This window comes from Xiphias gladius, chromosome 9 (genome assembly GCF_016859285.1).
Source record: "Xiphias gladius isolate SHS-SW01 ecotype Sanya breed wild chromosome 9, ASM1685928v1, whole genome shotgun sequence".
Taxonomy (NCBI): Eukaryota; Metazoa; Chordata; class Actinopteri; order Istiophoriformes; family Xiphiidae; genus Xiphias; species Xiphias gladius.
Genome location: NC_053408.1, coordinates 17017476 through 17036224, shown reverse-complemented (window position 1 = coordinate 17036224; position 18749 = coordinate 17017476). Strand labels below are relative to the sequence as shown.

The 18749-nt window shown below is 40.4% G+C and overlaps 2 protein-coding genes across 3 annotated transcripts; both read left to right on the top strand.

The window, feature by feature from the left end:
- The first annotated feature begins 1551 nt into the window (after positions 1-1551).
- gdf10b (growth differentiation factor 10b) lies at positions 1552-6778 on the top strand. Its single transcript, XM_040135566.1, is given in 3 exon segments — positions 1552-1846; positions 3373-4280; positions 5011-6778. Coding segments are annotated over 3 exon segments (1395 nt in total). The 3' UTR covers positions 5203-6778.
- A 3134-nt stretch (positions 6779-9912) lies between these two features.
- Positions 9913-14666, top strand: gdf2 (growth differentiation factor 2). 2 transcript variants are annotated; one of them, XM_040134491.1, is made up of 3 exons: positions 9913-10030; positions 10108-10429; positions 11774-14666. In XM_040134491.1, exons 2-3 carry the CDS (start codon positions 10237-10239, stop codon positions 12691-12693), a joined length of 1113 nt encoding a protein of 370 aa, XP_039990425.1. In that variant the 5' UTR covers positions 9913-10030; positions 10108-10236; the 3' UTR covers positions 12694-14666. The 2 variants fall into 2 exon arrangements, with proteins under 2 accessions (XP_039990425.1, XP_039990424.1); XM_040134490.1 differs by having other exon boundaries at positions 9913-10429.
- The last annotated feature ends 4083 nt before the right edge of the window (positions 14667-18749 follow it).

Sequence of the window (18749 nt, the reverse complement as noted above, 5' to 3'; positions counted from 1 at the left end):
GGCTGAGACAACCATCTTCATTAAAGTCTCCACAAATTTCCAAAAATTTACAGTGGTGTTAGTGTTGACTTTTTTGGATCACTCAAAGCTGATGTGAATCGCAGCTTTTCAAGACTACGCACGGTTAACTCCAGCAAGCATTGACATACTGCATAAACAGTGAAACAGTGTTGGTATTCCACTGTTAGTGAGTCCGTTCACTCAAAATTTAAAAAAAAGCTAGGTAAAGTATTTGTACAACCTTTTCTGCATAGAACTAAAGTGAACTTTGTCACGCAAGTTTTTACCGCTGACCATGCGAGCTGTCTTGAGAGAAAGGGTCTGAGATGAGTAAGCTATTAGCTTATTAACTGTGTTGCACCATCCACTTTTATGTACTCCACTGTCAGAGTATAAATCCGCTCCAAACAGGGGGGAAGGATTTTGCAGACAATTATGGGACAGGAATCGATGATACAAACATGTCCTTGAATAAACTATGTCAAACCTATCGTCCCATTAACGGCCGAGCTGATGAGCTTGCTAAATGACAGTCGACAAGCTAACTAGCTCGGAGAGCTTTTCCCCCCTTCAGTAACTTACTAAAGGAAACATTGTACGTATTTTAAGAAAAAAATTGACAGGTGCACCTCTTTTGTACTGGTGTTGAGGCAGACTTGCTGGAGATGAATATCTTAAACCAATAACTATCTGCATGGCTACCAGTGGAGGTTTCGCAAGAATTTTTAATTTTTTTATTTGCTGTTCGTTTTGTAATTTGGATGACTCTACTAGAAAGGAGATAGTAATGTTGCAAGTTGTTAATCTGTTATTAATCTTTTAGACAAATGCTGTGCTCCATGATCACTAGCCGCACCTGGTCTATCACTTGCCGCAACCACGGCAAATCTTATTTAAATCACTGTCTTTGAAAAGCCAATTTCAGGACGAATTAGGCACAAACATACAGATGGATGTTAATAATGATGAGAAAATCAGGTGCGTTTATTGTTCTGTTTTGATCTCATGCATTGCAGCTTTAAAACTCGCACCCTGTAAGACGCCTGCGTCTGACCTTGATGGCTCCAGGATTAAACATAGCCACACCTGACCCCGTCACATTTCTTCCATCTCAGCTGATGGACGTCGCACCGCTATATAAGGTAGGCACAGGTCGTTGCCCTCGTGGGGAGCTCCTCTGCCCCTAGCTTCGCTTCTGATCAGCCGCGGGAAGCCGCGGATCCAAGGGGGCTGCATGGCTCTCGTTGGCTGCGCGCTCCGAGGCGTCAGCGTCTGACAGGGCAGCGGGAGTGCTCCGTGCATGCGTCCTTCCCCGGTCTCCTCCCACTGCAGAAGCAGCTGTAGACCGTGAACCGTGGAGTGCGGGTCTGACACGGATTACCTGGATACCGGCTTGGAGTCTGGGTGGGCATCAACCAACGAGAAATAGAAAAGGAGCGTCTCTTTGATGATTTATTTTTCTTATTTTTTTATATTTTCTTATTTTGTTATTTTTCTTATTTTTTTTATTTTATTACAGAACACATAAAAGTTCCACCAAGTTTCTTTTGAATGGGACTATTTCCTTGAACATCAGCCATGGCGAGCCGGCTTCTTCCCTTTCACTTGCTGCATCTGTTTCTGATCCTGGAGTCCGGCTGGGGTAAGCTCGTGGCTGAGGATCGCGGCGAGGCCGTGCGTCAAGGTGCCGGCGTCGCGCCGGTTGCAGACCAGCGCGTTCTGGCGCAGGAGGGCGCAACGCGGGACATGGTCTCCATCAGCATGTTCAAAGTGTACGAGAAGTACAGTAAGGAGCCGCAGGGCCGGAGGGACGGAAACACCGTGAGAAGTTTTAAAGCTGTCCCGAGTGAGTGACCGCACGAGTTCAGTTCGTCGATCGGCTGTGTTGTCAGACTGAGCAAACCCGCTTTGTCCAGTCAAAATGAAACGATATTTACTGCTGATGCTTTGCACGTTGGTAGGGAAGTCTAATAACCATGTTTTTTAATAATAACCATAATATATAAAATAATAATTTATAAACATTATCATTTCTTTCTGCTTTACTAAAAGTCCCTCAGGTATCTTCAGTCTATTTTTTTTTTTATCATCTAACGAATATTGATTGGACATTTTGTTAAAAAGACCAAATAAGTTAAAAAAAAAATTAAAAAAAAAGCAACAATATTTCTCACTCAAAAATAATAAAACACATCTTTTGTTTTTGAACCATGCTTTTGTGTTACTCAAGTCATAATAATTCAACCGATATCCAGTTGCTGGTCATTTTAATACATCACACGCAGTAGAAAATTGGTAAAAGTCCATTTTTATGTCCAGAAGCAAATAAAAACGAATACAAAATGAATCCGCATTCTACTTTTTACCATATAAAATCATTTTAATATAACTTATAACCGTTTTGTAGCACTTATCCTTAAATGAAACTCGAGGTTTATTCCACCCAAAGTGTAAATCTCAGTTTTGCTCTCCCATTGTAAGGTGCAATTTACTTATATTTGCTGTGCAACTGAAAATACAGTCAAAAGGCAGAAAATTCACATTAAACTTCCGAAACGCAGGTGTTTTTTCTCAATCACACAGCAGCTCCTGATCCCCTTTGGGCTAAACATCTTCACCTCCATGCTCCGTCAGTGTTGTGATTTACTGAACTGAGGGACTTTGTGTCTCGAGCACTGTTAGTTCCCCGGTAGCTATAACAGCCTAGGTGTTAGACAAGAGCCTATTATCACACCCAGACACCGACTGCACAGCGAAAAGCCTCAGAGGAGCTCCTTCTCCTATAAGCATTTCCATATGCCTACTACAGACCTACTGGACCAATTCAGTGTTTGTCTTTCAGGCTGTGGTGGAAGTGTGGGAGACAAGGTTCAACTTCAAGAGTATAGCGGTCTAGGAGGAGGTTTTTGGTCATGCGTGAGGCAGGCACTTTACCGTGCTGCACTTCGTATTTTCCATGCTGCGGCTTATGTCAGTCGGATGTGTTGAGAAACGTTTTGCGGAAGATATATTGGAGGCTGTTATTCCAGTCAGTCAAACGTTCCAGAATGAGATGATAAGGGAGTAAAGAGAAGAGGGGGGAAAAGGGTCAAGGCAGCAACTTGATCGCTTCAGTCGTCTTTATTGTTAATTTTCAGAGAGAGATACTCCTCCATGGCTTCAGCATCTGTTTGACAAAACATCTGTATGGCACATCACTGCTGATGAATCCTTTTTTAAAGCCATTAGACATTAGAAAAAGCATGGAAGACAGGATGAAAAAAAGGAGGTTGCTTCTTGTTCAGTTTTTCTCAGACGTTTTACATCTTGAAGAAATTGTTTTTCTTGTCTTACTTTTCATTCTTCTTTTTCTTTTTTTTTCAAATCCCCCAGGAGTCTCACATGGCAAAGAAGTGTTCCAGTTCAACCTCTCCTCCATCCAAGACTCAGAGCTCATCCTCTTTGCATCTTTTCACTTCCTCTACAAGCGACCCCGCCACCACCAGCGACTGTGGCGTTTCCGGAGGCCCCGCCACCCGCCCGGCGGCCTCCAGCATCTCCATCCTTCCTCCCCGCAGATCCTCTTCCACGGATCATCCCCAAACTCAGCTTTTTCGACACCGCTGGGAAACATAAGTCTGGCTCCTTTCAAGAAAGGCTCTTGGCAATCGAGGGATATAACGGCGCTGGTGAAACACGCCAGGGATGTCAAAGAGGTTGTGGTAACAGTGGAGTTTGATATGGAGTTTGGGGTGCCGCGGATGCAGCAGAGGAGCCCTCATGGACAAGAGCGCCTCTCTCCAGCCAACCTGCCATACATTCTGCTATACGCTGACGATCGAGCTATAGATGAGCCAAACAGTGTGGCCATGTCACTCCAGCGGTATGGGCCCTTCCCTGTAGGGGACGACGCATCTTCCTCAGCCTCAGCCTCAAGGATCCGGAGGGAGCTTCATCTCCAGATCCAAACAAATGATATCCCAGAGGTCCAATTCAACACCTTGAAGAATCACGAACTGTGGCAGAACACATATTTCCCAGCTAAAGCCAAAGCAGCGGTCAAACCAGGAAGGAAGCAGGGCCAGGAGAGCGGCGAGGGCCTGAGTAAGCCACAGGTGCTGAGCTTTGATGAGAGGACAATGAAGAAGGCCAGGAGGAGACAGTGGAGCGAGCCCAGGGTTTGCTCCCGGAGGTACCTCAGGGTAGACTTCGCTGACATCGGCTGGAGCGAGTGGGTTTTGGCGCCAAAGTCCTTCGATGCCTACTACTGCGCCGGGACCTGTGGGTTCCCCATCCCTAAAGTGAGCCAGATAAACTCTTAACTTTTAACGTTTACTACTGCATTTATGTTCGGTAAACCTGAGAGATCAAAGTTGAAATGAGATCAAATAACATACAGCTAATTATCATCATGCAAGCATGTGTTCATACACAGTATCTCCCATCAGGATTTAAATTAACTGTAACTGCTGAAGATACAGTTGCATGTATTGCGATGTGATCCATATTAGAAGTTATTTTCTGGCCTCAGTTGTACCTTGCTGTATTGGTGTGCACAATTTTACAGTATTTTAATGTCATTTTAAAAGAAATCTTTACTTTTAGACTGTGAGTTTTGGACCGAGGCAAAGTCAAATTTTATAGAAAATTCCTGTATTTTACAGATTTCAATGGATGGTAAAAGGACTGCAAGCGCTTTACAGTTCAACCACTCACACACACACACACACACACTCACACGACAATGGCAGCGAGCTACCATGCAAAAAGCCTATATGATTTCATCTGTCAACACAAACTCTTAAACCAAAAGGCAAAAGCAAGGAACACTGAAATATTAAAAGTACACATCAGAAAATATCAGGTTTTATGTTTTTACTTTTGCAGCTGTATGAACATTTATCCGTTTTTTTTCATGCAGTAGTTAAGTTGTTTTAGGATTTCGGCCTGTATTGTAACAGTTATCACACAGTTCGTGTTCAGTTGCTTTAACAAAAATACCTTTTGTCACTATGTCACTCATTTCCTCAGGTGGCGCGGCCTTCCAATCACGCCACCATCCAGAGCATCGTCAGAGCTGTGGGAATCGTCCCCGGTGTCCCTGAACCCTGCTGCGTTCCAGAGAAGATGAGTCCTCTCGGCGTGCTTTTTCTCGACCCGCACAGGAATATGGTTCTCAAGGTTTACCCCGGCATGTCTGTGGATACCTGTGCCTGTCGGTAGGCCTGGAGCCATGGGACACCACCAGAACTGCAACTGATGGAGATGAATAACAGTTAGAAGGACATAACTGTAGATTGAGCATACAGCAGGAGAGCACTTTTCAGATTGAAGGACAGTTGTGGTGAGAAACACTGAAGACAACTGAGAGAGATTGGAACTAATGTGATATGACTGTCAGGGCTGTAGTTGAATAATTTTTTTCTGAGTTCTTGGACTTGTTTGGTGTCTACCATGGTTTGACATTGCCTTAACTTGTTCTTGATTACCTAAAAACTTTCATAGTCTTTCTTCATTTGGTCCACTTTCATTTATTTTTCCCCTGCTTCAAAAATAGCTTTAGGAAGTGCACTTAAAGAAACCTGTGTTTATAATTCTCTGTATTAATTTGCTAGATGTTGGGTTTAGTTCAGAGCTCTTGCAGGTATATTTCTATTGATTCTTAATAAGCTTTTTCAGTCCGCTTTTGCTCTTGTTTTACATTTGGAAAGATTTATAAAGGGATTTTTGCCTGTTTAGATTTTGGAAAGAAATTGCTCTGGTCTCCGTCTGGACTCTACTGGGCCTGGTTTTGGAATCTACTCAGTCTCCAGTTGACTACAGCCCCATGTGAGAAACCTATACAGCCCTTTTAGACTCGTTTTCGATGAGCTCAGTGGTAGATGATCTGGGTTTCAACAATTTCTGAAACCTTCTGACATCAGTATTCTCCGCCGCTCGCCTCCGTTTTACAGATTCAGGACAGAAGTATGGACAAACTGATGAACTGCACACTGACCCACAGACTCAGGAGCATTTTGGACACAGAGGTTGAATGGCAGCACGCTGACATTCCACCAAATTAACCAACCCTTGTTGTGTAAATACTGCAGCTACTAATGCAAACTGAACGGTACTTGTTTCTAAGTGAGGTGTCACTCTTAGTGACACATTGATTTCATTGAACGCCTCCCATATATTAGCAAGAAATGTTATTCATGCATGAGAGGTCATATCTTCTTTGAAATATATTTCAGTAGCCATTTGTTTATATCTTGTATATAGTGAGTGTATTTTGTCACTGAGAGTTTACTTAACTGAAACATTGTTGTTGCATGTTTCTGCCACAGCGAAGAGAAAAAAAATGGTGCGTTGCTGCCACCTGCTGTGCATTTTGGGAAAGTTGAAGGGACTTAATTGCGAATCAAAAAGTTACAGTACTTCCTGTGGCTAGTCCATATTTCCCCTTAACACATAAATACTGTTTATAAAAGAAGAAATGTACAGTTTGTAATATGTACAGTAGTGATAAAAAGATTTCCATAGTCACTAAAAATGGATAAACGTATCCAACCCTGTAACTGTATGGCTAAAAGTGTATTTGAATAGACTGATGTGTGCTCTAACAAATCACAGACATAATGTATGCTTGGTATGGAAATAAACTGAACTGCACACAGAGCCAAACATACTTATTGGCTTTATTAGATTTTTTTTTTGTCTAAGTATAGAAAGCATAGATGTAGATGTTTACTTAGATGTGTGTACATTTGACATATACCTTACCATTATTTACTGTATATCAATGTAATATAAAATAATATTATAATATCAACTATACATTTAAAAACAATACATTAGATTACATATATTTTATTTTAAAGCTGATATCTTGGTTTATTGATGTATTATGCTAATCTTGATTTTTTTTTTTTTTAATTTTATTTTATTAAATAACAGGTTTTGGACAGTTAAATGTGTCAAGTGCCATGATTATGTTTCTTCCCTGAGAAAAACTACAATTCAAGTACAAATCTCTTGTCTGTAGGGAAATTTGATTATATTTAAATTTTGATGTTAAGTTTTGTTCAGTTCTTCATATGAGGGTAGTAATGTAATGTAGTGTCCAGTTTTTCTACCGGCATTGCATGGGCAATAATCGTTGGTCCAACTTAAAGCTGCACTAATCAATATTTTTATATCAACAAATGCATCAGATGACTACGTGAAAAGTGCAAGAATTACCAAGAAACTCCACAGTGTCTCTCAGCAATTTAGTGTCTTTTAGCTCATTGTTTTGGTTTATGGCCAACAACTTTAATGTTTTGATTCACTCTGTGAGGGCTCATCAAACTTGTTGCAATGTGCAGCAAGCAGTTGTTTTCATCAAAAAGCTCTGATAAATCCAATTTACCACTTTACACTACTTTCCCAGCATCAAAAAGCAAGAGAGACAAAGGTAGCAACTAGCTGGTGAACATACCAAAGCATTTACATATAGTGAAGACTTTTCCCCTTAGGAGCTGACGGAGACCAAAAGCAGATCTACAAGAGAGTGAATACTGGACTCTTGTTTGCTAGGTTGACAGAAACATGAGTCCCAGTAATGTTGCTCCATGTATGCACAATGTGTAAATAGGTAACTGTTTGCTAAGACGTTAGCCATATCAACTTTACAAGGTGATAATATGTCAGTGTTTTGTTTATTGTGCCTCTACTCCCAAGTAGCCAAAAAAATTAATGCTGCTTGAAAAAGCCGTTAAAAATAAAATAGTTAATTGGAGAGTTTGAACGTTCCATGATGGTCTGATTGTTGTTTCAAAGCCTTTTGTACCCTGATAAGAAAGACTTTCTGGAGGAAACACTTGAGTACTCCTGAATTTCTTGACCAGACAACAGAAGAACTTTGAATATAGGGTCAAAACATTGGCACATTATCCACATTAGCCATTAGCTCAGCAAATACCAGTATCAATCATCAGATACCATAGGCTATTGGCCAGACCCTAATATAATTTAATAGGTTTTTACTACATATTTCTTAGCCCAGTAATGAGACGACCACAATTTCACAACAGAATTTTTTCAGTCCAGTTTTGACCTGCTGTACTTGTTTTCATCCAGCATGCCTACATGATTTGCTGTATCCATGCCAGTAGAAAGGACAGCCACGACGAAAGCATTTTTATGCAACAGAGCATGAAATAAGTACTGACAGACTGCATGGGTGAACGACAGAAATTCCAAGATAGGCCAGACTCAGGCCAACGTCCCCAGACACATTGGCTTGTCATTCGGGCTCAAAACCCCCACCGGAACCCAGGGTAGAGTCTCCATCTAGGACTTACAGGATGTAGTTAGGGCCACCAACTTCATGTCTTTGTACAGAAATAATTTCTGCTCTCATGCCTATGGGTCTTTATAGATTCCGACAATAAAAGTTTATCAGTTCATGAACATTTTAAATGTGCTTTACCTAACATTGTGTCTGGTTGTATTTTGCTTGGAAGAATCATTAATTATGTTCATGTTTATAAGAATAAACATAATAAGATAAACATAATAATACGAAGAGCGTAGTTAGTGATAGGCACCATGGATGGACACTAAAAGGGATCCGCCTACATAAACTCAACTGCATCCACTGTACAGAATTCCATGTAGAGACACTGCTGAATGGCAGTGCTGAAATTGGCAAAATGGCAGAAGCAGCATCAAGGACAAGGAGGGTGTCTGCCCCTCTCGTGAAAAAGCACAGTTCTGTGCCACTGCATTCAGAGTTTGTGAAGGTTCAACCTTTCCGGCTTGCTACCGTGGCTCACCATATGACCATGGCAACCATAAAAACTAAGGAAAATGATACAGGAACTTATTTTACTGGTATCTGATTTCGCTGAATGATTCACCTCTTCTCCAGCAGAAAACACTCAGATCAGAACGGTCTGTGAACAACATCAGCTTCAATCAGTCTGATTATCTGTCTGGTACAACAAACAACACTGACACAATTGACACTAGCAAAACTTTCTATATTAATAGACCCATTTCCTCTTTTTTGAGCAACAACTTGCTCTATTTAGCCATTTGATTAGATTATACACGGGTAGCAGCAGACTGCTGTGAACTGCCTGGTAGGATTGGTTGCACCCCTGTGCTACCATTCACATTACAGAACTTTGTTGTTGGGTGGTGACTGCTCACTGTCTGAAAGTACCTTTATTGTACATCACAGTGGAAAAACAAGGGTTCTGCATTGGTTATCACAGTATTTACAACTGTGGAACTCCTATTGGCACCGTAACATTACTAAACAGCAGCAGCTACAATGTTGCTAACAGTAGATTGCTATGTTTCAGAGACTCAAACCTTGTAGCTGCATGTGCAGTACTTTGTTTCAGTTCAAGCAGTGGTCAACACACTGACATGGGCACCCAGAAAGGTCAGCACAGCTCGGGTCAAAGTTCAACAAATTTGAACTTTCAGAGCAAATCCACTCTGCTCTATGTAACTGATTGTGAGAGGTTTGTGAGATTATCTCTTTTGAAATGTGCACATTCCTATGACTATCTGGGTCTGTAAAAGAAATTATCTTCCTTATCAGTACTATTAAAAGTGTGTGGTCTACAATGTGCGGTGGTTGGATCCAAGATTTAAAAAAAACTGGAAGAAACATGTAGCAATAATGGTGGTAAAGAATGCAATGTTCTGTTTTGGGTTTTTTTTAAGCAGTTTTGTTTCCACTGGCCTCAACAGTTTCACCCTCAAGCTGGGAAAAGGCATTTTATGGAAATGTCTGCTTGTCAGTAACCTCACAGTTTCCATTGCCTCCCTCATTATCCCTGTCAAGTGTTTACAGAGTCTTCATTAGCAGCCAGCCCTCTAATGATAACATAGCCTAAAAGAAGGCATCAATGACAGTGATAAGCATGGCCGAGCTACTATTTTGGTTGACACAAGTCCCCCTGTTTACTCTGGGAGCATGGGAGCGGACACCATGACTTTGGTCCTTGCATGGGGGATCTCCATTTTCAAACCTTGCCACCGCAAAGTCTGTTTTCAAGTCTGAAAGAAGGTAAACTGTGTGCAAGCTCAGTGGCTTAGAAAGGATATAATTTCAAAATGCTGAGCTCCAGAGCATTTCTGTTGCAGGTGTGTTTGAGTCTGGTGGTTTCTACTGGCTCCTGTACCTGTAAACCTCTCAATAATGACATCCAAAGCAAGGACCAAGAGGGATTCTATGCTCATCTCTCAGAGGAGGACCTTCTGGATGAGGAAGATATGGACTTGAGGATGGAGAACGTCCTGGGAACCATGAAGGAGGGATTTTTGAGGAAACTCAACCTGTCAGATGTTCCTCAGGAGCACAGCAAGATCTACCCTCCACAGTTCATGATGGAGCTCTACCACAAGTACGCCTCGGACAGCTCAGCAATCCCTCAGTCTGATGTTATACGAAGTTTCACTGTCCAAGGTACATATGCAGTGTTTAACTTGTCAAGAGGGAAGTAAGATAATTTTCTGTCTAGTTGATGAGAGGGAGATATTTCCGGGTAATTCATATCATATAAAAATGTACAGTAGTGGTTCTAAACCTTTTTGGCTTGTCATCTTTTTATTTTTTATATTTTTACAGGCCTGGAGATCTTAAAAAATTAGAAGGAACATGTTAAAAAATATTAATTAAAGAATTTGTGTAGCAGAAATATGTTTTTTCAGGTTTCTCTCCTGTTAATCAACTTGCAGACCTTCAGATTTATTTTGTGACCCCTTGTTGGAACGAACCAACAAGGGCTGGGAAACACTGTTTTTAAGTATCCCGGAGCATTTCTTTCATTGAATACTGGCACTACAGCATGATAGCCTAATTACTTCTTCCAAAGACTAAATTCTTGAATATTTCCTACAAATGGCCAAATAGTGACTCACTTCTGCTAAAGTTGAACTAAACTTTGAATTCTCCCCACTTTCTGTGTGATAAAATAAAACTAAAATGAAAATGTTTTTTGTACATTTTGAAAACAGTGTGTAAGTTTCAGGCCTGGAGTTTCATTCGATGGCCAGTGTCATTCAATGCCCAGTGTGTAGGGGACACGCTTTCAATTTCCGTGGACAGCTACCAATTGGAGCATGTCATAGCCCTGTATAGCCCACAAACACTGATATAAGATGGTTTTTCCACTTTTTCACTTTGGTAATGTAGTGTTAGCGATTTAAGAAATCTGTCCCTTACAAAGGCATAACCCATCATGATGTTAAGTTTGTATTACACTCCAAAAGTTGAAGCTAGCAAGCCAGGCTGACTAGCTTCCACATGGAAAGTGAAAGCTAGTTAGCTTAGTTTGCTAACATAAGCACAGATACCCATTAGAGGTTACTTTTGGTTCGTGTCAACATCTGCTTTGCAGCTCCTGCAGACTCAGTGCTGTTTTTGTCCTTCCTTATAGAAAAGAGGGGGTCTAGCTAGTGCTATCTGAGTTAGCTGAGTAAAAGGTGAGTCAACACTTTGGACAAATCCAATTACAGTACTATCATCAGGTTGAACCAAAAAATCACCATCATGGCAGAAAAATAAATAAAGCTTACATTTCTCCTTTTTGGTAACTACACTTTTGACCATATATAGAAAGGATGGAATCTAGCCAAAGCAAAGACCCAGGATATACTGTAAATAGTGATTTCATAGAAAAAAATTAATTTTAAGTTCACTATGACTTTAATGTATGGAACCCCATGTCATGTCATGCAAATCTCAAATCTGAATCTCAAATCTGCTGTTTCAGATAAACCCTCTCACCTTTATGTGTCTCTCCAACAGGTATCACTTTCTCTTTGACAAATGGCACAAAGTCAAAACACAGACTGCAGTTCAACATCAGCATCCCCAACCATGAAAAGATTACCACAGCTGAACTACAGCTCTTCTTCTTCCTGCATGCCAGGTCAAGGGTGACCTCCCACCGTGTCAAGGCCACCGTCAAAGTCTATGAGGTGGATCACAGTGATTTGACATCCACAACCCAATTACTGGTTGGCAAAGAGGTGACAGGCTTGCAGAGCATGTGGACGACGTTTGATGTGACCACAGCTATTCAGAGCTGGATCAAGTCAGGCAATGGAGCAACTGTTTTTGATGTAGTGGTGGATCGGAAGGACTGTGGGGCTTCTGACAGTGGAGAGGAAGGAGCAGGCTGTTTAAATATGAGCATGTCTCTTGGAGATAACACTTCAGCAGCTTTAATAGTCTTCTCAGATGACCTGGGTAACAGGAGGAGGGAGACAAGGAAGGAACTAAGAGAGATGATCCTCCATGAAGAAGAAACCATCTTACACTCGGGTGCTGACTGGAACAGAGGAGAGCAACTTCCAAATGAGATCCCAGAAGCCCAGCATCCACGGAGAAACAAAAGAAAGGCAGAGAGGGAATACTGCCGGCGGACCTCACTCAAGGTCAACTTTAAGGACATTGGCTGGGACAGCTGGATTGTGGCGCCTCCAGAATATGATGCCTTTGAATGTCGAGGTCTGTGTTACCACCCGCTGACGGATGAAATGACCCCGTCCAAACATGCCCTCATCCAGACACTGATCAACATCAGGGACCCCAAGAAGGCCAACATGGCATGCTGCGTCCCCATCAAACTGGACCCCATCACGGTCATGTATCAGGAGAATGGACGTCTCACTATAAGATACCTGTATGAGGAGATGAAAGTGGCAGAGTGTGGCTGCAGGTAGTTGGAGAGGGTCAGTTTGCTTTGGTGGAAGCACAGGTGATTGTAATGGTTCTAAAGCTGCATTTTATTCAAGTCAGTCTGATGTTCAGAGCTAAAAAGGTTGTATAACAACCACCATGCTCACCATTGGTCCAGTCGAAGAGAAGAAGCCCAGATCAAAGAAGAAACATTGATGCGTCCTGCTGCCTAAACATTGTCTTTGTAAAATACTTCTTCCTATGCGATAGCATAAGTTACATCTGTGATATTTTATAACAATACCCAGAGTCTACAGCCATACTAGCAGCTCTGTGAGGCTGTGCTTAGATGCAACAGTGCTTTCAGCTAAATGCTAACATCAGCATGCTAACATGCTCACAATGGCAATGCTAACTTGCTGATGTTTAGCAGGTATAATGTTTATCATGTTCACCACCTTATATTGGTGTGTTAGTTTCCTAACATTTGCTAGCACCAAATACAAAGTACAGCTGAGGCCGATGAGAATGTTATAAGTTTTTCTAAGTTTTGCAGTTATTTGGTCATAAACCAAAATGCTGAATCAAAAGAAGTGCTAGATGAAAAGACAAAGTTATTAAAATTCACATTAAGTCATCCAAAAGTTGAAGAGATTTTTTTTTTTTTAAATGTCAACCTCATTATGGCGCTAAATGAACTCCAGGAATCACCAAAGTAGGTAGGCTTCATTCTCTGAGGGCCACGAATGTCTGTACAAAGCATCATCACAATTCATCCTGTAATTGTTGACATATTTCAGTCTGGACCAAAGTGGTGGTCAAAATGTCTGTTACTGTGAATAGTTAAGTGAGTACAATATTAACTGATCTCCAAAAGGCATCAAGTTAAAGATTACATATTCTTTCAACATTTTAACAAGATTATTGTATTATTTTGTTTTTGTACAATTTTAGAGTGTAAAAAAAAGGAAAGGACCACCATACAAAGGTTTTGGCACCCCATGAGATTTGAGTTCTCAGATAATTTTACCAAGGTCTCAGACCTTAATTAGCTTTTTAGGGCTATGGCTTGTTCACAATAATCATTAGGAAAGGCCAAGTGATGCAAATTTCAAAGCTTTATAAGTATTCGGCCTCCTCAAACCTCAGCCCAACAATCAGCAGCCATAGGCTCCTCTGAGTTGCTGCCTACAAATCTGGTGCACGTTTCTACTGTGCTGCAACACCTGCACAAATATGACCTTCATGGAAAAGTCATTGGAAGAAAATCTTTCCTATGTCCCTGCCATAAAATCCAGCATCAGAAGTTTGTAAAAGAACATCTAAACAAGCCTGATGCATTTTGAAAACAAATCCTATGGACTGATGGACTTAAATATAACTTTTTGGCTGCAGTGAGCAAAGTTATGCTTGGAGAAAAAGGGTACAGAATTTCATGAAAAGAACACCTCTCTAACTATTAAGAACAGGGGTGGACCTATCATGCTTTGGGCTTGTGTTGCAGCCAGGCACTGGGAACATTTCACTGGTAAAGGGAAGAATGGATTCACTTAAATATAAACAAATTCTGGAAGCATCACACCGTCTGTAAGAAGCTGAAAAGAGGATAACAACAGCAGAGTAATGAACCTGAACCCACCTCAAAATCCTCAGTGGACTACCTCAAGAGGTGCAAGCTAAAGGTTTTGCGATGGCCCTTACAGTCCCCCGACCTAAATATCATCGATCATCTGTGGATAGACCTCAAAAGAGCGGTGCATGCAAGACGGCCCAAGAATCTCACAGAACTAGAAGCTTTTTGCAAGGAAGAATGGGCAGAAATCCCTCAAACAAGACCTGAAAGACACTTAGCTGCTATAAAAAGCCTTTACAAGCTGTGATACTTACCAAAGGGGGTGTTACTAGGTACTGACCATGCAGGGTTCCAAAACTTTTGATTCAGGCCCTTTTCATTTTTTCTTATTTTGAAACTGTAAATGATGGAAATAAAAAACTTCATGCCTTTCGGAAATCAGGTCATCTTTTACTCACTTAACTATTCACAGTAAGAGAAATATTAACCAGGGGTGCCCAAACTTTTTCATGGCACTGTATAATATATACATAAATATATATATATATGTGTGTGTGTGTGTGTATACTCTAATGGGAAAGTGGTCCCCACTGTATTTATCAAAAGTGGTAACTGGTTCTATTGTTGTGGCTGATTGGTGTAATGCTATGTAGCATTTACAGTTTATGTTGTTCCTTTAAATATATTGTTAGCAAGTAGTCCTGAATCGAAAAAAAGTGAACTGTCTTACATTCTAATAGAAGAACTGTCAACAGGTCAATTATACCTCTCTGTCTTTTTTGTAGTGTATGTGCCAGTGCTGAAATGGATCCTATTTAGAGACTTTGACCTTTGCTAAAATGATGTCTTTTTATAGCATTTCACATGGTAACAGTACGTAGCAGAAAACCAAAGGAAACAGACAGTTTTACATTGTATATATTTAATACTTGCTGTATGTATAAAAAAGCTTGCTCCTGCAAAGTCTCGGCTTAATATGTTTCAACTTTAAAACTAACTTTTTTTGTAGTAAATAATGTAAAACGGAAAACAATGTTTAAAAAATATATTGTTAATAATCTTAAGCAGATCTATTAGTAGTACAAAGTTTTTAAAACAAATAAATTGATCAGTTGGCATTAATAGGATCACAGCTGTTCATCTGCTAATCCTATGTTAGATATAATGTAAATCTGTATATTACTACTGTAAGTGTAATTTTTTTATATTAATATATATTTTGTAGCAGTCTGCAAATTACTGCCACACAGACTTGTACAGAAGGTACTCTACAAAGGGAGCACACACTCAGAGCTTCAGGACTAGGATGACTAATCGTAGTTTCACCACTTTATTCCGGCCATGCCAACAAACATGCTCATGTTTCAGCCAGGTATCATTGACCCTCACCTGCTGAACCCAACGATTTCAGCTTCAAAACCTTCCTGTGAACAAGTTTCAAAATATGGAAACATAGAATGTATATCACAGAACCTGTTACCTCAGTTAGAACTTTTAAATTGTATGGGATTTACCATTCCACCTGTTTTAGTCATTGTCATATCATCAAGAAAAGATTTCCTTAGGAAGTCCACGCGACCCTTTAATCCAATCACCTGCCAACTCCTGTATAAATTCCATTATTAATTCCATACTCTGATGAAGGCCTCAAGTCCGAAACGCTAGCATGTTTGTTGACATGGCCAGAATAAAGTGGTGAAATTGAGATCAGTCCGCTTTGTCCTCATGCTTTGAGTGTGTGCTACATTTTTACCTTTGGGTATTCAACATTGGAATTCTATGACTCCGATCTAGCACCACAAACAAATAATTACCGGGAAGGTGCATCCATTCAAAGATCTAACTTATACAGAAGGTTCCGCTTATGTAAAGGTCAGTATATGCATGCAGGGCGGCAGTAGCAAACTTCTACAGTGGTCATGACTGCAAGGTCTGTATTCATCTATATGAGGCCCAAATTATTTTAAGGAATATTATCCTAAGTCTGCCAAATCTTTAATAAAATCTGCCTCCCTCTGCTGACCCTAATATAACCCAATCCATCTATCTTAAAGTGGAGAGTTGTTACTGTACCATAGGTCTCATGATGTCTACATTTTGGTTTTGAGGCTTTCTAACCCTGAAATGACTAAATAAAAATGTTGGGAATATTCTGTGTCACGAAAATGAAATTTAATTGTTCTTACTCATATCATCTATACAGCTCATCCTGCGTTTACTGCATTTCATAACGTTTTGGTATCACTTAAAGTCTTACAGATCTTACAGATCAGACAAACCACAATGTGTAAATGGACACTGGATGCACATGAAACATTTTTTAACTTAATGATTATTCGCAGCAAGTCTTCCAACTTAAACGACCATAAAGGTCGTTTGTACCTGCCCTCGGATACAACCCATAGGAGCCATACCAGTGACAGGTGTACCAGACTTTCCTCGTCATGGTATTGGCATTGTTAGGTTTAGGAAAAGTTTGTGGTTTGGGTTCAAATAAGGACTTCCTTACAGTTAGAGGACCTTTGTCGTCATAGTTACAACAACAAACAGACAGTTGTGGAACAGATTTATTAGCCCAATAAATCAGGGAAGGTGGAAGTTAAGTTAATACATCTCACACCAGCCTATCGTTAGAATCAGCGTCACATTTTAAGCACACTCTTTTTTTCTTTTTACAAATAAATAAAAAAAGTAGCCTTGGGAGGACTGAATCCTGCACTAAGTTATAATTGTGTCCTACTCCTCATTAGATGATAGTGAAAACAGCTGTACATCATTATATCCTCTCAGCAGTGACTGGACACTGTCAAGTGGTTAAGGGAAGCGTGGATTTCTTCTTCTTCAGACACTGATCTGTAGTAGGAGAGATGGAAATAAGTTGCTGTGAGACCGTGGGTTTTCTTTGTTGACATCACTTTGATTTATTTTTTGCCTCTTTTCCATAATACTATTAAGTTTAATGTCTTACACACAAGTGTTTTCACTTAATTTGATCCCATGGAGTTTGATGACTCCAGATGGTTCCCAGCATAGCTCCACTCACCCCAACCACTGGGCCGGTTGGAGCTATGCTGCTAACTGCTGAGCAGAGACCGAATTCACCAGAATAACTGAAAACACCGGTGTGGGTGTGTAGGACTATTAATAAATCTTAACTTTTTTGCATGGACTCCTACCTGCATGTGGCGCAGTGCTCACCATCCATTTCAAAGTTGTCCAGTCCCAAACGATAGACTGCCCGTTGAGGTGTTACTCTATACAATAAATTCCAGAATATCATTTACTGCCTAAAGAAAAGTGTTAAAAAAGAAAACACACGGCTTCTGTACTAACCTATTGTAATTGTGAACCCAAATGGTAACAACCATGGATAGAAAACAGTAAAGTGCACTTAAAATGAGATCCACTCACAAGGGGCATAGCAACCTCCATCTTTCCTGCACAGTTCTCTAAAATTCATGTGCCTGGGGAAATGCTGAAAGTGGCAAGTGAACTGTTGTATAGTAGCACTTAAAATTATAATACCATGAGGAGCAAGGAGTTCATTTTGTGCTGTTGCTTTAACTTTGTGACTGTTATTTTTGGCGTTTCACATCATACAATGTTGAATCATGTGGACTAAGATATTTTTTGTTACTGTAATGTACACTTTGTGATGTTGAAAAGTCATGAGTGTTTTCTGCGGGAGCAGTATTTTATTCACACCATCCAAGACACACAGCAACCCCTGTATTTACCTAAATTCTGCTTGTCTGTAACTTTCCTCATTTGACAGGAACATGTAAGATTGTAAGTGCTGTTGTTCGTGTTAAAGGACAGTCGAATCACAGTTAAACCATTTAGAAGCCAGATTTATCACATGAGGGAAACAACATGTACATAGATCATATCTTTTGAATCTTTGTCTAAAATATAAGTAAAACAAACTGACCGGTCAGTCCAAGTCTTTTTCATCTTAATGCACAGTGTTGGCTGTGTAAATATTTGAAGTCAGGACCACATCCTTATCAGAGCTGGAGATATGTTCATGTACAGTATAACTTGCACACACGTTCTTCATTGGTAATGCAAAATTGCTCTTGCCGCGAAACAACACAAATAACAAGGGAAGCAAACCCACTTGAATGTCTTTGGCGTGCCAAGAAAATAATTGGCCTTGTCTCATCAGATGTTTCTCCAGTAGTCATCAACAGCGTGTAACAGCAGAGCCATATTAAATGTCTGGATTGTCCGTTGTTATTGTTGTTGTTTTGTTTTTGCAGATGGTCAAAAATAATCAGGAAAATGTATTAAACCTTAATCCTGCAGTAATTAAATACTTAATTGGGCCACTCGGGGGCAGCACAGCAGGTTGCAAACCCAGCATTGACACACAGTATGTTGATAAATGTAAGTTCAATATTCATTCTTCTTTTAGGTCTGTTTTTCTTTCCATCAACTCCTAAGGGAAATATGTGTCTCTTTAGCTGCTAAATGCTCCACCATGTTCTCCAGCTAGTTGCTAACTGTCCCTGTCTGTCGTTTGGT